Source organism: Gadus macrocephalus, chromosome 2, assembly GCF_031168955.1.
Source record: "Gadus macrocephalus chromosome 2, ASM3116895v1".
NCBI lineage: Eukaryota > Metazoa > Chordata > Actinopteri > Gadiformes > Gadidae > Gadus > Gadus macrocephalus.
Window position 1 is genome coordinate 21086467 of NC_082383.1, and position 23524 is coordinate 21109990.

The 23524-nt window shown below is 43.8% G+C and overlaps 2 protein-coding genes, 1 long non-coding RNA gene and 1 pseudogene across 3 annotated transcripts in view; 3 read left to right on the top strand and 1 right to left on the bottom strand.

Moving 5' to 3' along the window:
• Positions 1 to 422: 422 nt before the first annotated feature.
• Positions 423 to 3146, top strand: LOC132452933 (uncharacterized). The gene is made up of 6 exons (XR_009524539.1): positions 423 to 987; positions 1580 to 1631; positions 1940 to 2015; positions 2188 to 2314; positions 2524 to 2603; positions 2736 to 3146. It is a non-coding gene; the product is annotated as an uncharacterized LOC132452933 (long non-coding RNA).
• Positions 3147 to 7181: 4035 nt separating this feature from the next.
• On the bottom strand, positions 7182 to 7302 carry LOC132453151 (5S ribosomal RNA; annotated as a pseudogene).
• Positions 7303 to 12702: 5400 nt separating this feature from the next.
• On the top strand, positions 12703 to 22928 carry LOC132469859 (uncharacterized). Its single transcript, XM_060067973.1, has 4 exons — positions 12703 to 12826; positions 13710 to 14231; positions 21338 to 22308; positions 22901 to 22928. The coding sequence occupies exons 2-4, from the start codon at positions 13728 to 13730 to the stop codon at positions 22926 to 22928; spliced, it is 1503 nt and encodes a 500-aa protein (XP_059923956.1). The 5' UTR covers positions 12703 to 12826; positions 13710 to 13727.
• The window catches only part of LOC132452947 (uncharacterized), a 39026-nt gene continuing 35874 nt past the window's right edge, over positions 20373 to 23524 (top strand). The window contains exon 1 of the mRNA XM_060045789.1: positions 20373 to 20495. The gene's annotated coding sequence lies outside the window, so the exon portion shown is untranslated. The remainder of the gene's footprint in view (positions 20496 to 23524) is intronic.

Sequence of the window (23524 nt, forward strand, 5' to 3'; positions counted from 1 at the left end):
GAGGAGGGCTGATGGAGGAGATCCGATGGAGCCATGGTGGACGAGAGCCGACAGCGCCATGGTGGACGAGAGCCGACGGCGCCATGGTGGACGAGAGCCGACGGCGCCATGGTGGACGAGAGCCGACGGCGCCATGGTGGACGAGAGCCGACAGAGGAGCCATGGTGGACGAGAGCCGACGGAGCCATGGTGGACGAGAGCCAATGGAGGAGCCGTGGTGGAGGTCCTGCCTTAAGAATGATGTCGGGGTGAATGCAGCCGGTCTCTAGTTTGATTATCACTCTCACTGCTACTGAACGGTTTCTGTTCTAAAATCGGTTACTTCAGCCGTCATCTAATATGGCAGATTTAGAGAAAACCGTCCTTGGCTTAATGGAGCCATCGGTGAAGTTTTATTGAGACTCTAAACCCTCAATGTGAAGGCTAGAGTCTACGCTACTGGTACAAGAATTCTACAAGTTTTATCGTTTGTTTTAAATATTGAGTTTCAGCTGAGGCAGAAGACTGTTTGAATAATGTTAACAGTCAAATTTCAAATGTGTGCTGTTGAATTCACAGAATGTTCTACCATTCTCCTGCATAACACATTTTCAAGTGTGTGCATGGTTCTTATTTATTTTTTTAACTTGCAGTGTCTTCTATTCCTCTACATTTTACACCAAAAGCCAGTACTTTGGTTCAGAATGGTTTAAAAGAGGCGTCCAAAGAATAATCCCACCCACTGCTCAACTACCACCCCTGTTTGTTACAGACCCGATGGCCTTGGCTGATGGAGGAACTGCATCTTGAGGACGACCATGAATCTACCTGCCAACAGGTGGTACTGGTTTGCACTGGTTTGCATGAACTGAACATGGTGGACATGAGGCAAATTCCCTGCTTTTTGCGCCAGACCAGGACTCTGTGAGGGGTGGTGATGGAGCCGTGCTGAGGACCCGCTGGTGAAGGACGTCCCTCGGTGGGGGGGCAAGGACAGCCGACCCTGAGGTGATTATACCTTACACTGCCACCTCAATGTGAAGGAGTAGGCTGCTAGACTAGCCACTCCACCAGCCCTACATCGGTCTCTTCAGCCATCGTTTTGATCAGAATGATTTTGAGAAAAAAGTCGCTGGGTTAATGGAGCTGTGAGTGAACAGGATTTATTCACTCACAATTTTGCTCTCCATGTGAGGCCGCAGCGTCTGATTTCTCACATGAGTTCTGAAAGTTGTTATTCTGTAAAGGGGAAGTATTATACCACGAGGTGTGAGTGTGATTAGCCTAACAAGCGGTTTTGAAAATCTGCCCCATATGACATCACTAGTGGGCGTGTCCACCTAGATCTGTGCTGTACAGATCATTCTACCAGCCTACCCAGTGGACCGAAGTAAACGTTGCTCATCTATCCAGCACAGATCTAGGTGTACACGCCCAGTAGTGATGTAATATGTGTCAGATTTTGGAAACGGCTTGTAAGGCTAATCACACTCACACCTGGTGGTATAATGTCCCCTTTTAAAATGAAGAAAAACTGTCTACTGAGGTGTGAGAATGTTTTTTTTTTTTTCATATCCTGATTGTATCGCTGACCCACCAGGATCCGCTCGGATCTACGATCGCTACGATGCGACTGCAGAGGTCTCTGGAAGGTAAAGGACAGCTGTGGGTCATCATTGTGTTCAGTCATGTGACGATCAGAACTAAGTGATTCAATTATTTATGGAACTGAACAGCATTTTCATCAACTAGAATATTTCAGTGTTCTGACTTAAAAGATTACAAACTATAGCTGCTTTGCATTTGCTTTAGTTTCTATGCAAGTTGGAAAGAATAAAACGAATCATATTTAATGCCCTCATTAACACTCCAGCCAGGGCTTTGGTTTAAACCGGGCGTCACAAGAATATCCCCCCCCCCCCCCCCCAAAATTGCTCATCTACCACCACTGTTTACACAGACCAGGAGTCCTTGGCTGAGGAGAGCTGATGGAGGAGCCGTGCAACCTGGAGAACCATGAGTCTGCCTGCCAACAAGTAGTACTGGTATGTTTGCATGAACTGAACATGACTTGTACTGGGAAACAACAGTTTACTACCAGACATTATAGCAAACTACCACTGATGTCGGACCATCAAACTACCACTTTGATTGTGCCAGGACATTGAGGCCAAACGGCCCCGTTTGTCCCCAAACAGGGATAGGGAGGTGATGGAGGACCTGCCTGGTGAAGGACCTGCCTGGTGAAGGACGTCAGGGTGGGGCGAGTGACACCCAGTGGACTCCAAGGGGATATCCACTGAGGAGAGAGCTGAAGAAGCCATGCATCTGGAAGGTGAGTCTGTTGCTGATGGAACTCTAAACGGGGTAGGATGGGGTGTTGGGGTCTCCATCAAATGGTGCTGGGTTCCACCCCTGAGTTCTCAGACTACATGGCATGGCGCACTTCTGAATTCACCAAGACTCTTTGGCTCGGACGGTCTGCCAGATAACTGAATCATTGTGTCCTTTTGTATTCATATCATCTGTCTTTGTAAGGTGCAGTTGAAATGCTGTGTCCAGTCTGGGACAGACAGACCTGAGCTGCGTCAAGCCTGTATCTCTGACCAGCTGGAGTCCCTTAGGTCAGTATCCCACTGCTGAAGAGGACATGGATATCGTGTTCATTGACTACAGGTGTAATAACCTTTTGATAACGTGACATTACCTAGACAGTCAACTGAACAATATGCTGTTTTCCTCTGTCCACATTTCAGTGATCAACAACCGCCACTCATCGCTGGCCTGTGGATTCATCTCCTTCACACTCACACAACAGGACTTTGGCCTGTGGATTCATCTCCTCCACACTCACACAACAGGACTTTGGCCTGTGGATTAATCTCCTCCACACTCACGCAACGTGACCTTCTCACCATCTGTTGCACGTTTCGATGCACCTAGCGTGTTCCATCGAGGGTTCCTTCCTCCCCACAGTGGGAGGGTTCCTTGTCCTTCAAGGCGTCGGGGTTCAGTGTTAGGGACAGAGTTAGGGACAGATGGCTGCGCTGGATTCACGATACACGCTTTGTGATCAAAATGGGTTCGAACATCGGACAAATCCCTTCCCAAAATGTTTCAATGTGCAAACGATTTTATAAAATGTATACTCGTGGTGTTTATATAAAATCGTGTATAACAAATTCTACCTGGTTGTGTGGCTTTTTCTGCATGTTGTGGATTATGTGATGTTTAATACTGACCATAATGAGATAACCTATACACATCTACCCTCAACTTGACCCCTCTACCCTCAACTTGACCCCTCTACCCTCAACTTGACCCCCCCCCCCTCTACCCTCACCTTGACCCCCCCCCCCTCTACCCTCACCTTGACCCCCCCCTCTACCCTCACCTTGACCCTCACCTTGACCCCCCCCCCCTCTACCCTCACCTTGACCCCCCCCCTCTACCCTCACCTTGACCCCCCCCTCTACCCTCACCTTGACCCCCCCCTCTACCCTCACCTTGACCCCCCCCCTCTACCCTCACCTTGACCCCCCCCCCCCCCTCTACCCTCACCTTGACCCCCCCCTCTACCCTCACCTTGACCCCCCCTCTACCCTCACCTTGACCCCCCCCCCCTCTACCCTCACCTTGACCCCCCCCCCTCTACCCTCACCTTGACCCCCCCCCCCTCTACCCTCACCTTGACCCCCCCTCTACCCTCACCTTGACCCCCCCCCTACCCTCACCTTGACCCCCCCCCCTACCCTCACCTTGACCCCCCCCCTCTACCCTCACCTTGACCCCCCCCCCCCTCTACCCTCACCTTGACCCCCCCCCCCCCCTCTACGGGACTCTCTAAATCGACGCCACTTCGACCTGGGCGGGACTTTACGTCACTCGCTATGGGTTTGCATGTGTGCGCGTAGCCGTTTGTCTCAGGGATCTGTGCAGTGTGCACGAACTCACTACAGATTACGAGCGTCAGTGTCGTACGCGATGGAGGGTGGGTGACATTCCTACAGTCTGTGATGATAGGCTATATTTCCACAAATGACTTACTATTACTAGCGATTAACATGACGAAACAACACGAACTAAGCTAACATTAGACTATAGCCATACCAGATAACGCCATACCAGCTAACCCTAACTATTTCTATTAAACTCTGAACCATTTTGCAACAGGCAACTGTGTGTTGGTGCGTCTTGCTTCCCACGTCTGCGTCTGCATCTTTCCCACTCCTGGCTAATAGTTTCAGCTTTTGTACTGTATATCAGAAATGATCACCCTGTACCACACTGCTGACTTGTTGATGTTTTGTGAGCACTCACGCATTTCTCTAGGTATCTTAAGTTTCCTACTGGAGTCATCAAAACTTTGGACTTTGTTATTGTAAGAAATATTGTGTTGCAAAAACACTTTTTGTCTTACTGCTTTTGTACTGTATATCATAAATGATCACCCTGTACCACACTGCTGACTTGTTGATGTTTTGTGAGCACTCACGCATTTCTCTAGGTATCTTAAGTTTCCTACTGGAGTCATCAAAACTTTGGAATTTGTTATTGTGAAATATTGTGTTGCAAAAACACTGTCTTACCCTTAGCGTTACCCTAACCTTAACCCCAGTAACATTTCTTCATCATTAACTACAAGTTACGCAAAATGGCATAGAAAAATCAAGTCGAATATGAAAGAAAAACGCTAGCTTCATTAAGGAATCGAACCCCTTATCCCCGCGTTAATGAGTTGTTCTCTGACCACTAACCCATCAGGTCTTAGTACATGCGATTCAAGAGTTAACCACTTGACAATCTTTAAACTTCGGTTGCCTAGAAATTGTAAAGACAGTGATGTGTGTACATTGTGCGAGTATCCGTCACTCGCGATGTGTGTGCAGTCCAAAATGTAAGAAAAAACCTTGCATCACTAGGGAATCGAACCCCCAATCATCAGTTGGTCGTTGGTAACTGTAAACAAAGAGATCGCATTTTGTTTAACTGCTAACTAACAAACGGGTTTATGCGTTCACTGAACAAAGATTATGGAAATAAAAGACCACTTTTCCATCAGAAAAATCATCAGAACCGTTATTACCAACCCATAGACACTAAGCCAAAACCTTTCTCACATGCACACCCATCGCGAGTGACGGCTATGCGCACACATGCACACCCATAGCGAGTGATGTAGGACGTAAAGTCCCGCCCAGGTCGAAGTGGCGTCGATTTAGAGAGTCCCGACCCCAGTGGGCGCTGTTCTACATTTTCTGCAACATGCACGTTTGCATTATAACAAAAACATAAATAAAACATAAGATCTCCCCCCAACGGTGGGTCTTTCTTTTCTTGATAATAACATTAATTCTAAACAGCGTTTTACAGAGTAGCCTATAATAGGAAATGATCAAAGGTAAATCAGCGTAATTTAACAAAACTTTTTATGGGTAAAGAAGCAACGGGGAAGGACCGTACTAAACGCCCTATCATTGTATGGGTCTGTAAAATGCTAATCAAATCAAAACAAATGTATTTATTATGCACCTTTAATAAAAAGGTAATTGGTTTGGGGGAGATCTTGTTTTATTTATGTTTTTGTCATTCAAACTTGTGCATATTGCAAAAAATATGCAACAGCGCTCCCTGGGGTCACACTTTTTGGTGGGTCGCAGAATTCGGTGTAAAGGTGCGGCCACACTGAATGCGTTACGCGCGTTAGAGTCGTTTGAAATCTGCCTTTTTGCATAGGGGAACTATTGGTTAAGGCGCGTAGATGCGTTACACGCGCTAAAGCAGCGCGTTAGGCGCGTTAGACGCGTTTCACGCACCTAAATAACGCGCCCAACACACCAACGCATGGAGTTAAAAAAATTTAACTTTTGACGCGCCTACGCATGACGCTTAGCCGCTATAGCCAATCAGCGTTGAGCTTGACCCGATGTCACTGGCAGAGAGACGGAGGACGCAGGGAAGCAGAAAGAACATGGACGACCAAGTCATCGTTTCAGTGTGTGCTGAAACGATGAGGAGGTGGTGAAACTCAGCCAGCTGTGAGCGCCTACGGAGGATGTCATGCACTAGAGTTTAGATTCTCTGCCCGAGCCCAAACAGGAAGTAAGCCAATTTCTCAGCTGCCCTTTGACATATCATAACCAAACTTGGTACATAGACCCATGACCTCATCATGGTGACACTCAATGAATTTGGTGACCTTTGACCTCTAGGGGGTGCTGTTTTTAATGTCGATGTGTTTTAACTCCTCTCTCTTCACATGAGTATATTTCAAACTACTAGCTAATTCATTTAACAAGAAAAAATGACTTTGAAAACTTAGCTGAAACTTAACTAAATGCTCTTACACACTTGATACAATTTCTACTTTGTTAAGTGTTGTTTGTTTCCGAGCTGGATAACTTGCCATGTTCTTTCAGAAAGTCAAAGAGTCAGGATTGCTTTTAACTCACTTTATTTGGTAAAGGTTTGGTATGATATCTGTGAAGCAAAAGGAGAGGAATTGTACAAGCACACGTGGAGATACGCTTGCTAGGACATCTGATGCCCGGATGTGTACTCTGTGCTGGTCCATTGTGTCTATGTGTGGGCATTACATCTTGGTTTGTGGCTTGGTGCTGACCTCTTAATTAATAATAATAATTCATTATATTTATATAGCGCTTTTCAATGACCCAAAGACGCTTACAGAAGGGGGGGACCTAACTCACCACCACCAGTGTGTAGCACCCACTTGGGTGATGCACGGCAGCCAATCTGCGCCAGAACGCTCACCACACACCAGCTTGAGGTGGAGAGTGAGGGAATTGATGAGTCAGCCAATTGTACAGGAGGATTATTAGGGGGCCAGATTGAATGAGCCTGGTTGGGCCAGGACACCGGGGAAACCCCTACTCTTTGCGATAAGTGTCCTGGGATCTTTTATGACCACAGTGAGTCAGGACCTCGGTTTTACGTCTCCTCCGAAGGACGGCACCTTCCACAGCACAGTGTCCCCATCACTGCACTGGGGCATTGGGATTGATGAGTGAAGGGGCCAGAGGGAAGAGTGCCACCTATTGGCCACCACCCGACACCACTTACAGCACCTGGTATTCCCAGGCGGTCTCCCATCCAAGTACTAACCAGGCCCGACCCTGCTTAGCTTCCGAGATCAGACGAGATCGGGCGTGTTTTTTTTTTCTTTTGGTGACACCCGTCACTACTTACAGCAACCTGGGCTTCTGAGGAGGTCTCCCATCCAAGTACTAACCAGGCCCGACCCTGCTTAGCTTCCGAGATCAGACGAGATCGGGCGTGTTCAGGGTGGTATGGCCTGTCTATTTGCGGGAATTACACTTGTTTTTGTGGCCTTGAGCATCTGTGTTTCTCACCTGGCCTGCTGGTATATCCAGAACTAATGCGTGAATGAATCGCTCCTCGCATGAGCCGGACACCCCCTTAGTCGCCAAGGACACATGTGGCCTGTTAGTATGCGTCACAATAATTAGTCTTTTAGAATTCAATAGACAGGAATATAATCTGTGTTCAAGTAGGTTTATTATCTTATATGTTCCATCAATAAAGACAGAGTTCTGGAAAACTGCTTTTAATTATAGTGCACCAATTGCTTAGAATGAGATTCAGAGATCGCTCAAACTTAGTTTTAGTCATATCTCAACCAAACATTTCCAGTAGTTTGCTCTTGTTTTTAATTTCTGGGTATCTTTTATGTCTCTAATGATTACCTTTGTCTGTCTTTAATTATGTTAATTGTGTGCTGCTACCTTGCCATTTCTGACTATGTTTGATGTCTCTATTGATTACCTTTGTCTGTATTTAATTATGTTAATTGTGGGCTCCTATCTTGGCCAGGGCTCACTTGTAAAAGAGAACACTATCTCAATGTTATTTTTCTCCCTGGTTAAATAAAGGTATGATAAAAAAAAAATTAGATCACTGGAAATTCATTGCCAGCAATGACTGCTACTGCATGTTTGCTTTGCATCATCCTCATCTTCAAAACCGCTTACCCGGGGTCGGGTCGCTGGGGCAGCAGCTCCAGCAGCTCTCAGCTGTTTGCTTTGCATTTGACAAAATGAGGACGTTGCACCCTCTGTGGGGTTCCTTTGCCCCGTCTCCACTAAGAACATCCTGAGGGGTCAATAAAAGTTACGATGAAACTAAAGTGAAACAAAATGCCACGTCACACTGTAACGAGCCATATAATAGGAACAACCCAGTTATAGTTATTCACGCTCTACACACACCCTGGTCAGCCAATAGTTGGCAGTAGTCACGTTTCCAACTAAAAGGGGAGGTGAATCTTTAGAAAGTTCGCAAAAAAGAAATACGAATTAGGTGCGTTTCCATCAAGTGGTTTGAGCGGAAAACTACACACATTCCAGGGCTTGTCGTATCCTTTTGATAACAGCCTCTCTTAGGTCCTGATATATAGTGGAATTGCGTTGTTTCCCATCTAAAATAGATGTAATGTTTTTTTCTTCAATGACAGCAAGGACATTTTTTTACCTCTTCAGCGGTCCATGGACTTATTCAAAGGATACATTGTTCATATATGTTGTTCATATTCGTTATAATTCGAAATTCATCGCAGCCTTTATACCACAGATACTCCAGGCTCTATAGCATATTACCGCGTTGTCTGATTACAGTTTAATGCATTTTCCACAATGAACCAGCTCTCGTTTTGAAGGCTGAACAGACAATTTGACTGGAATTAGGTGTCCATATATCAGGGATTAATGGACACGGTATGATAGAAGGATATGCAAACATAGACATCCTATATCATATATATATATATATATATATATATATATATATATGATATAGGATGTCAATGTATACAAACGCTTAAAAATATATATATATTGACCCTACAAGTTGATGTCGGCAGGGTCGCTTTGGCCGGTCGTTATGCGGAAGGATAACGACCGGCCGGAAGGACGTTGTCAGTCCTGTGTGTTCAAGGTTCGCCACGCCACAGCTGTTTCGGAAAGTGTGCTTCCATCTCCCATTTTGCGCATTTACTCTCTTTCCCATTTCTCAGAAACCACCTCAAGCGAGCGGTTAAACTTTTTTGCGAATTAGAGTATTTTTATGCGAATTTTGGTGTTTCCATCAAAGTTTACTGATTTGATCAGTGTTCACGTAAAATCAGGGGGATAGAAACAAAGCTAGTGTCAGCTAAATAATGCAGTTCTGAACCAATAAAGTGATGAAAGGAAAAAAGACTGGATGAAGGAATAATCAATGGATGTGAACTGTAATAACAAATTTGAGGTATATTAAATTTCCTTTGTGTAAGCTTCACTCAAAAATGACCATATTTTCCTGAATATGTTACTGAAACACATTGGTACAACATTTACTAGATTAATAATATGAGAAACATACCACTATTTTGGGAGCGCTAAATTATGCGGCCTCACTTTCATTGAATTGTTTTAAAACTGATGCCAAAAAATCTTGTTGAAAAAAGAAAAGGGCCCTAATTATTTTTTGGCCTACTATTGAGAACCTGCTAATATTTTTTTATTTCGATTAATACAATTAGAGGAGATAACATCTGCAACAACTTAAAACAATTTCCAACTTCAGTTTATTAACTAAATGTATAACATTTAAACAAGACTGCTAAGTCTGTGTGAATCTCAAAACAGAGAAACAAGAGCAAATGATGCATTTAATTAAAAATATTTTTAAACAGTAAACATTGGTCACTTGTCAGCTTCATCAGCTTATTCCCTTTCAAAAATAATAATATATGTTCATCTTTCAAGCATGAATAAAGACACCAAGTCCCTCTGTCATCAATTTGTAAGATCAAACTTCTTGTAAAACGTCTGACCCTTGGTATTATGTTTATTTAAAATAAAAGAAGTAACGTATTAAAATAAATAAAGAAGACACTAAGTCCCCTCTGCCGCTCACGTCCCCCCTGACACCTTTAATCAGCTGAGGGTGTTTTCCTGAGTCGCATATTATTAGAACATGTTGAACTTGTTGATTGGCTCACGTTGTTATGGCAATGAATACGCCCTCAGCTGATGAAATAATGCCAGCGTTTTTTTTCAACTGAAAATTAGCACCCATGTCAACTTTTTCTGCTCCTTGCACCTTATCATGCTTATCATGCTGCGCAGCATTACATGGCTCTGCCGACTAAAACATGAAGCAATTCAAGAAGAGGCATAGATAGAATCACCTTGTGGTCAACTGTCATTTAATAGACATCTGACAGATTATTTCAAGGTTTTAAAATGATTATTATTATTACCAGGTCATGTTATAAAACAGCTTGAAATCGTGGGTTTTCTGATAAAGACTAGCTAGCCTCTTTGACTGACAAAACAGCAGAAACTATGTTAGGTGCGCTCGTGCTGCATTTTTGGTTTTGTCAAACAGGAGACGCCCACCCACCAATCAGAGGTTAGAGATTCCTGCAAGAAGTCGATTTCACTATTGAGGGGAAAAACGGTCTGTCTAGCTACTGGACCAGATAAAATGAGACAGAGAGGTAATAAAGTCTATCGGCACGAGGACCTTGGATTTATTAAGTAAAGTGGCAACGGTTATACAGAGTCATAAAGCGTGAGAAATCGAATATGTCTAAGTCCCTAATCAGCGCTGATGGTTCGTCCGGAGCTTCGCCTCCGTGGAAGGTCTGCTTCAGAAGAAGATGAAGAGTCCCTGTGTGATGCAGTCTTATGCTGTATCCTCCTCTCGATGAGGTGTGTGCGTTTGAGATGTGTGCGGTTCTGTGTGTTTTTGCTGCACCTTAGCTCCCAGGCCCTGGGTCTTCTCCTAACGGGGAGAGCTCCTCGTGTCTCCGGTGTGATAAATTAAAACGGGGGAGTGCCCCCCGAAGTGTCTCGTGTGTGATAATTTAATGTGGCTCTGAGGCCCTGGTATGGGCAGGTGTATCTCTTGGTTCCTCCTAATGGGGAAGAGCTCTCAAAATGTCTCCTGTGTGATAAATTAATGTGGCTCTCAGGCCCCTAGTATCTGCATGTGTTCCTTCTAGTGGGGGAGAGCTTCGAGGTGTCTCCTGTGTGATAAATTAATGTGGCTCTCCCGTTCTTGAGGATGACTGGTGTGTTGTCTGAGTGTCAACCATTTGCCTGGGAAATGGGGCCTTCGGCTCTGGCCTTGACCTGACTATATTATCATGTTTGTGTTATGTGTTTGTTGGGTTTAGAGCAAGAGTCGACTATATATTAATGTGCCTGCCATGTGATGTGCTCATCAGGTTATTTTTCCCAACACTATCCCATTTGAGGCTGTTCATTAGTGTACAGCAGTGAACCCCAATTAGCGGCCCGCGGGCCAGATCCGGCCCGCGAGAGCCAAATGTCCGGCCCGCGCGGACCCAGCGCATTCACATGTTATCTCCAAAAAAAAAATATATATATATATATTTGCGCGGTCTGCTATATTTTCCCCTCAGCCCACACCATCCACTTGACCGTTGACGTCAAACTCTACACGACTGCGCCTGGGTATCTGAGTGTATGTTTTGTGTATGACTTTTTTCTGTGTTGTGATTGCAGCTCTGTTTGATTTATTTACATATGCTTGCTATATAACTGTATATGTTGTTTAGCCTGTAGTTATTTATTTATTATGCTTCATAGAACTAAAGGTGTTTTTATTTTACTGTTGTTTTATAGAAACTGAAAGACATTACCGAGTATTTAAATAAACAAGGCTGAACATAATATAGTCTGAAGCAAGCTACGTCTCCTCGTCCTCCTCATTCCTTGCATTCTCATCGATGCACCATTCCTGGATGCTATTTAAACCTAATTGATCTAGCCCTCCTGCATTATCGCTAAAACAGTAATTATAATTAAAGCTAAATTTGCACATAAAAATGGCGAATCTTGATTTCAGCACTGCTAAAGGAAAAGCACTTTTTAATGATTGCACTACTGTTTAGATGTAAACTGCATTTCCTTGTACTGGTTTTCCTTACTTGTGCAATGACAATAAAGTTCAAATCTAATGTAATCTAATCTGAAGTGCCTCCAGCTGCTAGTCCAAACCCACATCACCTCTTCACTGCCTGACTCCCTGGTCTTCAGAGGACCCCATCTCCCTCGCCCTCAACACGGCCCTCTCCCACCTGGACCAGGAGAATCCGCACACAAACCACCGGGTTCAAGGACCGCTTCTTCCCACAAACGATAAGAGGGGGAGAGCGATGATTAGAACAAACGACAAGACTATCGAACACTGTACAGTGATCACCCCAATACAATAAAAAATGAAGAAATAAAATAACTTTAGGCACTACTGAGGAGTTTTAACCTCCTGACTACCAGTAGTTCAAATTTGGTATCATTGAAAAGCCCTAAATGTCCTCTGTAGATAGCAAAAGGAGTTAATGCAGTAGTATGCTAAGAGTGACAACTATTTTATCACTCTTGTTAGTTTAACTTTATTTTATTCCATTGTATCTAATTTTTTTTTCTAACATATTTGATTGTATCTAATTTATTGTATTGTATACCTAGTACCGTTAGTGTCGAGGAGAACTTGGCTTAGAACACTGGAATTTCATTGCCAGCAATGACTGCTACTGCATTTTTGCTTTGCATTTGCAAAAGCAAAGCAAATGCTTTGATTACCTTGATCCCAAATGTGTCTCTATGTGCTCCCCCTGCCCCACCTCCACATACAGCCTCCTGTTCGCAAGCATGCAGAGTAAAACAAAGTTACAAGGAAATGAAAATGAAACAAAACCCCACGTCACACTGTAACGAGCCATATAATAAGAACCACCCAGTTATAGTCATTCACACTCTACCCACACACTGAGCAGGTCTGGCTTAACCTACGGGTAAGTTATCTGAATTATTTTGGCACCAGAAATGTGTTTACTCTTTTGCATTGCGGGAGCAAATATTTGTTCGTAGAATCTTTTTGATTAAACGTGTGGCAGGCAATTATGCAAAATCTAGTCTCGAAATAGCTATTCAAAAGCTTAAAAGACCACATACACAACTACATGACTCTTAGGTAGTCCAAAATAGAAAGTTGTGTTTTCCTCCAGAAAGAATGTTCTGTTTTAGTTTACATTGACACATTGTCCAGAATTGGAACGATTTTATAGATCAGACTATGTCCATGGAAGGTGCCGCCCCACCCTCGTATTCTCCCTGGATGAGGGACTTCATGTCCTGCACTAAATTGGGAAAAGTCATGCAACCCGGGTCAGGGAATAACTTCTAAAAAAAAATGGTGCACTTTACTTCTACTGAGCTTTCTCAGTAATCCCCCTCCCCCCTTCCTCAGTGTATTTTCAGGTTCTATACTACTTCGTTGTGATTTGATCCATTCTATCTTTTATCAATGAATATATTCTCTTTTTGTAGTATTATTTGTAAGCATTACTATTATCATAAAAAAGAATTCCCTTTCGTTATTTAACAGTAAGGTCATCCTTTGTCTGTTTGGTTGCTGTGTGGGCGTGGGCGTGTGCGTGCACACACTCTTGTGTGGATTCAGAGAAAAAAAAATCAAATTCCTGTCTTTCCCTGCTGTTTTCAGTTCAATAAAAATACATATTAACGAGCGAAATGTATTCAAAAGTGAAAGTATACCTCCACATGTTTTGTACTCTTGTCTATACGACTGTACTTGCTTTACATCTGCTCTGCAAGGCAACGTCTCGTGTATTGATTCCTTCAACAGTCGCTAACGGCTATGACTGTGTTTTGCAGGCCCATTCCTATTCAGAAATGTCCCATCAGCAGTCCTACTCCTGGGAGGAAGATGACTTTCATCTTCCATTTGGGGTTAAGAGAATTGGCGAAGAACAGCTAAATTGCGGTCAGACCTACGTCATGTACCACGGCACCACCAGGACCAATGCAACGGCCATCCAGCGCAATGGTTTCAAACAGTCTGCGGACGGGCTGCTGGGCCGTGGCGTCTACCTCAGCCGTAACCTGGAAGATGCCAGCAAGTTTCCCAACGACTCTTCTACACCTTTCACCCAGCAGGTAGTGTTCAGGGTGGAGGTCAACGTGGGGAACGTGATCACGATTAACCGCCAGGGCAATCTTCGCCAGAAGAACTGGCACGATAGCCGGTACGGGGAGGTCTTCGACACTGCCTGGTGCCCCCCGGACTGCCGCATGACGAGGTTTGGCATGGAGCAGGTCTGCGTCTGGGACCCCAACCGCATCAAGATAGTCAAGCTTATCACCCCGACCCTGAAGCTCGGCTTTCCATTCAATAAATAAAGTGGGAGTGCACCTGTTGTAGAAGTTAAAAAATATGAGAACATTAAACAAATTCGGCCAAAGTTCTGCTTCTTGATACTTTTGAATTATGTATAGCTCATGGTTTCACTGTTATTCCGAAAATATTTCTAAAATAAATTTGGTAAAAATAAGTTTTGAGTCCAAAGTTTTGTCCGATGCATAACAAAGGAAAACAGTCGAATTAGAACGAGAATGTTTGTCGGTGATTAGGAGGAGGTCACAAGGCATTTTACGCATCATCAGTTAAATTTGAATCCGAATTTACATTTAGGGCCTTTTGCCTTTTTCACACACACACACACACACACACACACACACACACACACACACACACACACACACACTCACACAAACACCCAGTGGTCCTGTGATGCTCTGTCCAGAGCGTTTCTTGGACATCGCAGCTTTCCATTCTTACCCTCAGCAGGAGAAAGGTGGACGGCAGTAGGGCCGAATCCTGTTTCTTTGCTCCTAGCAAAATCTCAACCCTACGCCTCCCTACCAACTGCCCTCTCCAACCTGGACTAGCTGAAACCGTACATGAACCGCCAGGTTCAATGCAGCTTCTGCCCACAAACGATTAGAACGATTGAGAGCGATGATTAGAACAAACGATAAGACTATCGAACTCTGTACTGTGATCACCCCATCACGCCCCAAAGCAGCACAAAACAACCGTAGGCACTATGGATATAGGTATATATAACTGTATACAGCAGTACCACAATTTGGGTGTATGGGTAGTGGGGGGTATTGGTATCTACCCCAAAAAAATAAAAACGTTACAGAAACAATCGGCTCGGACCCCTAAATACACAGAATGATAACAGACATGTCATACATTACATGAATAAATAACATAGAACAAAAAGAACACACAGACAATATGTAATTACATTTCACATAAAACATGGTTGACATCAAACAACAAATACAAAACAAAACAAAAAGAAGGCTGAACAGACGATTTGACTGGAATTACTTAGGTGTCCATGTATCAGGGATTAATGGACACGGTATAATAGAAGGATATGCAAACATAGACATCCTATATCATATATATATTTTGCGCATTTACTCTCTTTCGCAATTCTCAGAAACCACGTCAAGCGAGCGGATAAATTTTTTTGAGAATTAGAGTATTTTTATGCAAATTTTGGTGTTTCCATCAAAGTTTACTGATTCGATACTGCAAAATTCACGTAAAATCAGGGGGATAGAAACACAGCTAGTGTCAGCTAAATAATGCAGTTCTGAACCAATAAAGTGATGAAAGGAAAAAAGGCTGGATGAAGGAATAATCAATGGATGTTAACTGTAATAACAAATTTGAGGTATATTACATTTTCTTCACTCACAAATGACTATATTTTCCTGAATTTGTTACTGAAACACATTGGTACAACATTTACTAGATTAATATGAGAAACATACCACTATTTTGGGAGCACTAAATTATGCCGCCGCACTTTCATGGACCCATATAATTTTATAAATTGTATCAACATACATTTTTATAAAACTTGTGATGCAAAAAAATCAACAAGTACAACATTTACTAGCCGAATACTATGAGAAACAGACCACTATTTCGGGAGCACTAAACTATGTTGTCTCACGTTCAGGGACCCATACCTTTATCTAAAACTTCTGATGCCAAAAAATCTTGTTGAAAAAAAAAAAGGTCCTAATTTTCAGTTTAAAAAAAACCGCTGGCATTATTTTATCAGCTAAGGGCGTTTTCATTGCCATAACAACGTGAGCTAATCAACAAATACAACATGTTCTAGACCAGTGGTTCTCAATTATTTTCTGTCATTCCCCCCCTAGGAGACAGACATTTTTTCACGCCCTCCCTGAATTGAAATAGCATACTATTGAGAATCTGCAAATATATTTTTAATTTAGATTAATACAATTAGAGGAGATAACATCTTTAACAATTTAAACCAATTTCCTAATTCAGTTTATTAACTAAATTTGTACCATTTTAGCAAGACTGCTAAGTCTGTGTGAATCTCAAAACAGAAAAACAAGAGCAAATGATGCATTTAATTAAAAATGTTTTTAAACAGTAAACATTGGTCACTTGTCAGCTTCATCAGCTTAATCCCTTTAAAAAAAATGAATATATGTTCATCTTTCAAGCATAAATAAAGACACCAAGTCCCTCTGTCATCAATTTGTAAGAACCAAATTCCGGTAAAACGTCTGACCCTTGGTATTATGTTAATTAAAAAAAAAATATGTAACTTATTAAAATAAATAAATAAGACACTAAGGGCCCTATTTTAACGGTCTGAAACGCAAGTGGGAAGCGCAAACCGCAAGTAGCTTTGTGGGCGGTTCTACGGCGCTATCGCTATTTTACAGGCGGATAAATGACACTTGCGTCGCAGCGCAAGTGTCAAAAGGGTTGGTCTGAAGCAGCCTAGTTTGCCGTAGGTGTGGTTTGGGCGTAACGTCCAACAAACCAATGAGAGTGCCAGCTCCCATCCCCTTTAAGAGCCATGAGCGCATTTGAATCGGACGAGTTGATATTTTGACAGCGCGTCTGCAGTCTCCGATGAGACAGATGCACATGAATTTCAAACTGCAAATGGCTCAGTTTATTGCCAAATAATATGGCCTAATTCACACATGGAATAAGGGGTTTTCTTCCACAACTTCAGAAATACTGAGTCCTCAAATACATTTTGGCAAAGAAAACGTATATGATATAACATATGATATGCGGTAACTGTGGTTCTATTTAATGATATACGCAATACATTATAAACATTGTTTCTTATCAGTATTGTATGCTATCCTAATATGCATGTGTCCCCGCGGTAATAGACATTGCCATTGATTGTATTATGCGTTAAGTGTTTAGTTTGCGTGTGTTTAAACAGAGCACACACGCGCGCCCGCATTCATTCATTATTTTTAACACTCACTCGCGGTAAAACAATGTTTTTCACGATCAAATACTCATCAATCCTAAAAGTTATGGGCATGTAGGCCTACACGATGTCTCTGTCAAGAAAATATGTGTTTGCTGTATGGTGTTTGCAGATGCATTGATTTAAAAGTACAACTTATTACCGCTGCATCAGCTGTTCTTTCCCAAATAATTTACCAAGAATGTGCGGCTAGGTAGATGGGAGAAGCAAAGTGTATGCGCGAGGTGCACAAGCAATCCGTATGCATCGCACGCGCATGTATGCATGCGCCCTTAAAATAGCATCTGAACAACGCGCCACTGACTTTAAACCAGGTATTTCCTGGTCAGTAGCGCAATGGTATTCAGCAACGGCAGAATACCGTTTGCGCCAGAACACGCCTCCTCCTTCCGCCGAACCGCCCCTTGGGGCGCATGATCAATCCCTAATTTACCGGCGAGTGGCGGTGGTGGGAAAAGAACGCTCTGCGCCAGTTGTAAACTAGCAACGACACATGCGCCAGTGACTAAGTCACTTGCGCCGGATGCAAGATAGGGCCCTAAGTGCCCTCTGCCGCTCACGCCCCCCCCTGACACATTTAATCAGCTGAGGGCGTTTTCCTGAGTCGCATATTATTAGAACATGTTGAACTTGTTGATTAGCTCACGTTGTTATGCCAATGAATACGCCCTCAGCTGATAAAATAATGCCAGCGTTTTTTTTCAACTGAAAATTAGCACCCATGTCAATTTTTTCTGCTCCTTGCACCTTATCATGCTTATCATGCTGCGCCACATTACATGGCTCTGCCGACTAAAACATGAAGCAATTCAAGAAGAGGCATAGGCCTATATAGAATCGTCTTGTGGTCAACTGTCATTTAAATAGACATCTGACAGATTATGTCAAGGTTTTAAAATGATTATTATTATTACCATGTCATGTTATAAAACAGCTTGAAATCGTGGGTTTTCTGATAAAGACTAGCTAGCCTCTTTGACAGACAATACAGCAGAAACTATGTTAGGTGCGCTCGTGCTGCATTTTTGGTTTTGTCAAACAGGAGACGCCCACCCACCAATCAGAGGTTAGAGATTCCTGCAGGAAGGTTGCGCTCGATTTCACTAGCCCATTTGAGCCTGTTCATTAGTGTACAGCATCCATCCTCTCATTTCTTGTGTAAAAAAAACCCGGTAGAATATTAGATTTGAGGACGAAACGATGGGGTGGGCTAAGGCAAGTTTTGGGTGGGCTTGAGCCCATCCAAAAAAGGCCTTGCTTCGCCACTGATTTGGGCATAGCAGGGTTTTTTTATTAAACGTGTATCCAATGACGTAGAATGTAGTCCTAAATATAATATCACAAGGCATTAAAAGACCATATACACAACTACATGGCAAAATAGAAAGTTGTGTTTTCCTTTCATTTTATGTTTCTATGCTACGTCGTTGTTATTTGATCAGTCCTTTCTTATATAGATGAAAATATTCCCTTTTGTAGGTTCATGAAATAGTTTATTTATTTTAATATTTATTAAAATTTGTATTATTATTATCCTTTTATCCCGTTTTGTACCTGAACTGTAAGGACATCCTGGTCAGAGGTGTTTGTCGTGTGGGTGTTTATGTTTGTGGATGTTTGTGTGTGTGGTTGTGTGTGTGAATGCACGTGAGACAAACAAGAGAGACAAACCATTGAATTCCTGTCTACTCCCGCTGTTATGCTGATCACATAACATGTTTTTAATAAAAAAAAAGTCAAAGAGGGCAAAGTATTCAAAAGTGAAAGTATACCTCCACATGTTTTGAACGTTTGTCTATATTACTGTACTCATTTTACGTCTCTTGTGTTGATTCCTTCAACAGTAACTAACGGCTAGGACTGTGTTTTGATGTGATGTGTTTTCCAAGCACATTCCTATTCAGAAACGTATTACTCCTGGGGGAAGATTAGTTTCTGCTTCCTTTTACATCATGTACCAAGGCACCACCAAGACCAATGCAAAGGCCTGGTTCCCAACAGTCTGCGGGCGGGATGCTGGGCCGTGGTGTCTACCTCAGCCGTGACATGAACAAGGCCAGCAGGTATCCCATCAACCGTACACTACCTGACTGAGAGTGGGTGGTGATGTTGGTGATGGTCAACGTGGGGAACGTGATCGGGATTAACTCCCAGCGCCATCCTCGCAAGAAGAACTGGCACGATGATGGCTGGAACATGAACAGGGAGGTTCTCTCATAACACTGCTCCACACTAAGACCCCACCCCTGCCCCCCCCCACTGCCCCTGACCCACCCCCCTCTCCTTTTGAACATGGACTATGGATCGTCTGACAACCTCTGACCACTATGCACTTTATTAATGCACTTCAACAATGCACTTTATGTGATCACACTGCATTCTATTCATGGGCTATGGACTGTCTGACTCCTCAGAACTCTATGCACTTAGTAATGGACTTGCAATCTCTGTCTTATGTATTACTTTATTTAAGCACTGCTAAAGGAAAAGCACTTTTTAATGATTGCACTACTGTTTAGATGTAAACTGCATTTCCTTGTACTGGTTTTCCTTACTTGTGCAATGACAATAAAGTTCCAATCTAATGCAATCTAATCTGAAGTGCCTCCAGCTGCTAGTCCAAACCCACATCACCTCTTCACTGCCTGGCTCCCTGGTCTTCAGAGGACCCCATCTCCCTCGCCCTCAACACGGCCCTCTCCCACCTGGACCAGGAGAATCCGCACACAAACCACCGGGTTCAAGGACCGCTTCTTCCCACAAACGATAAGAGGTGGAGAGCGATGATTAGAACAAACGACAAGACTATCGAACACTGTACTGTGATCACCCCAATTCAATAAACAATAAGGAAATAAAATAACTTTAGGCACTACTGAGGAGTTATACATCACTATTTTATCACTCTTGTTAGTTTAACTTTATTTTATTCTTATTTCATTGTATCTAATTTATTGTATTGTATACCTAGTACCGTTAGTGTCGATGAGAACTTGGCTTAGGACACTGGAATTTCATTGCCAGCAATGACTGCTACTGCATTTTTGCTTTGCATTTGCAAAGCAAAAGCAAAGCAAATGTTACCTTGATCCCAATGTGTCTCTATGTGCTCCCCCTGCCCCGCCTCCACATACAGCCTCCTGTTCGCAAGCGTGCGGAGTAAAAAAAAGTTACAGGGAAATGAAAGTGAAACAAAACCCCACGTCACACTGTAACGAGCCATATAATAGGAACCACCCAGTTATAGTCATTCACACTCTACCCACACACTGAGCAGGTCTGGTTTAACCTACGGGTAAGTTATCTGAATTATTTTGGAACCAGAAATGTGTTTACTCTTTTGCATTGCGGGAGCAAATATTTGTTCGTAGAATCTTTTTGATTAAACTTGTGGCAAGCAATTATGCAAAATCTAGTCTGGAAATAGCTATTCAAAAGCTTAAAAGACCACATACACAACTACATGACTCTTAGGTAGTCCAAAATAGAAAGTTGTGTTTTCCTCCAGAAAGAATGTTCTGTTTTAGTTTACATTGACACATTGTCCAGAATTGGAACGATTTTATAGATCAGACTATGTCCATGGAAGGTGCCGCCCCACCCTCGTATTCTCCCTGGATGAGGGACTTCAAGTCCTGCACTAAACTAGGAAAAGTCATACGACCCGGGTCAGGGAATAACTTCTAAAAGAAATGGTGCACTTTTCTTCTACGGAAGTTTCTCAGTAATCCCCCTCCCCCCTTCCTCAGTGTATTTTCAGTTTCTATACTACTTCGTTGTGATTTGATCCATTCTATCTTTTATCAATGAATATATTCTCTTTTTGTAGTAGTATTACTATTATTATAAAAAAAAAAATCCCTTTTGTTATTTAACAGTAAGGTCATCCTTTCTGGTCAAAGGCACGTTTGTGTGGATTCAGAGATGAAAAAATCTAATTCCTGTCTTTCCCTGCTGTTTTCAGTTAAATAAAAATGCATTTTAACGAGCGAAATGTATTCAAAAGTGAAAGTATGCCTCCACATGTTTTGTACTCTTGTCTATACGACTGTACTTGTTTTACATCTGCTCTGCAAGGCAACATCTCTTGTATTGATTCCTTCAACAGTCGCTAACGGCTATGACTGTGTTTTGCAGGCCCATTCCTATTCCAAAATGTCCCATCAGCAGTCTTACTCCTGGGAGGAAGATGACTTTCAGCTTCCACCTGGGGTTAAGACAATTGGCCATGAACAGCCAAATTGCGGTCAGACCTACGTCATGTACCACGGCACCACCAAGACCATAGCAAAGGCCATCCAGCGTGATGGTTTCAAACAGTCTGCGGGCGGGATGCTGGGCTGTGGCGTCTACCTCAGCTGTGACCTGAACAAGGCCAGCAGGTATCCCATCAAAACTCCTGACTCAGAGCGGGTGGTGTTAATGGTGAAGGTCAACGTGGGGAACGTGATCGCGATTAACTACCAGGGCCATCCTCGCCAGAAGAACTGGCATGATCGCCGGTTCAAGGAGTCTTACGACACTGCCTGGTGCCCCCCGGACTGCGGCATGACGAAGAGCGGCTTGGAGGAGGACTGCGTCTGGGACCCAGGCCGCATCAAGATAGTCAAGTGTATCGCTCCGATCACGAGGTCGGAGGGGTCGGAGAGGTCAGAGGGGTCGGAGAGGTCGGAGGGGTCGGAGGGGTCCGGGGGGTCGGAGAGGTCGGAGGGGTCGGAGGGGTCAGGGGGGTCGGACGAGTCGGAGGAGTCGGAGGGGTCAGGGGGGTCGGACGAGTCGGAGGAGTCGGAGGGGGCAGGGGGGTCGGAGGAGTCGGAGGGGGCAGGGGGGTCGGAGGAGTCGGAGGGGGCAGGGGGGTCGGAGGGGTCAGGGGGGTCGGACGAGTCGGAGGAGTCGGAGGGGGCAGGGGGGTCGGAGGAGTCGGAGGGGGCAGGGGGGTCGGAGGGGTCAGGGGGGTCCGGGGGGTCGGAGGATTCGGAGGGGGCAGGGGGGTCGGAGGAGTCGGAGGGGGCAGGGGGGTCGGAGGGGTCAGGGGGGTCCGGGGGGTCGGAGGATTCGGAGGGGGCAGGGGGGTCGGAGGAGTCGGAGGGGTCCGGGGGGTCCGGGGGGTCGGAGGGGTCAGGGGGGTCGGAGGGGTCGGAGGGGTCAGGGGGGTCGGAGGGGTCAGGGGGGTCGGATGGGTCCGGGGGGTCAGGGGGGTCGGAGGGGTCGGAGGAGTCTGATTCTTAAAGATCATGTTTTTCATCGTGTCATTTCCGAAAACATTTCATAAAAATAAATTGAGTATAAAAAAGTTTGGAGTCTGAAGTTTGGTCCGAAGCATAACGAAGGAAAACAGTCGAATAAGAACGAGAATGTTGGTTGGTGATCAGGAGGAGGTCACAAGGCATTTGATGTAGGTTTTTCGTCAGCAGTTTAATTAGAATCCTACTTTACGTTTAGGGCCTTTCGCAGACGGTTTAATCCGGGGGGGGGGGGGGGGGGGGGGGGGTGCAGAGTTGTGTTCCTTTTCAACTTGCAACAGCTTTAAATCCGCTATTGGTATCGTTTGTGGTGATATGGGATGTCTATGCTCTACATGATTCATGGCATGAGTTGATATGATATTGTCGCGTCAAATCAAAGCGTACTGGAAAATCATGCACGGAAACATTCACAATCTCAGCTCCAAGTCTCAGCTCCAAACCTCCGAACCTGCAGGGGGCAGAGAGAAAGTCAGTGCGTGTGAGAAACCAAGCCCCGCCCTGCACTTCCTGTGGCAGGCAATCACCTGCACACCTGCATGGGAGGAAATGTTTGCGAGAGAGAAGTTGAGAACATAGGAAATCTTCCAGCAAACAATGAACAAAGAAAGGCGCTCAGCTCATGATCAAAACACTGGAGACACAACTGGTAGAGAAATGGACTTTCTTATTTAAATGAATATAAATATGTGAAATGTTGAAAAGGTATATTGAGGCATTGCATCAGTAGTACTTAAGTTGAAGTAGTAGCCTATTTGTGCCTGATCAGTTGTTGCATATGTAATTAACTTGAGTTGCATTGCAAAATGATAGTTTGTAAAATATCAGTCTTGATCTGAATGCTGACTGAAATTGTAAAGTAAATGGCATCCTTAAGTTTAAATGAAATCATACTTTGCTTGCTTATGTTAGAAACGTTAATTATTTGATGTGCTTTTGCAGGAATTTGTTGCTTATTTAACAGCAGAAGATGCAATGATTTGATTGGCAGTATCAAATGTGATGTGTTAGTCTAAAACATATTATTTGTTAATGCAATGGCTCTTTTTTTCTTGCAATTTATCTTTGAAGGTTTTCAACC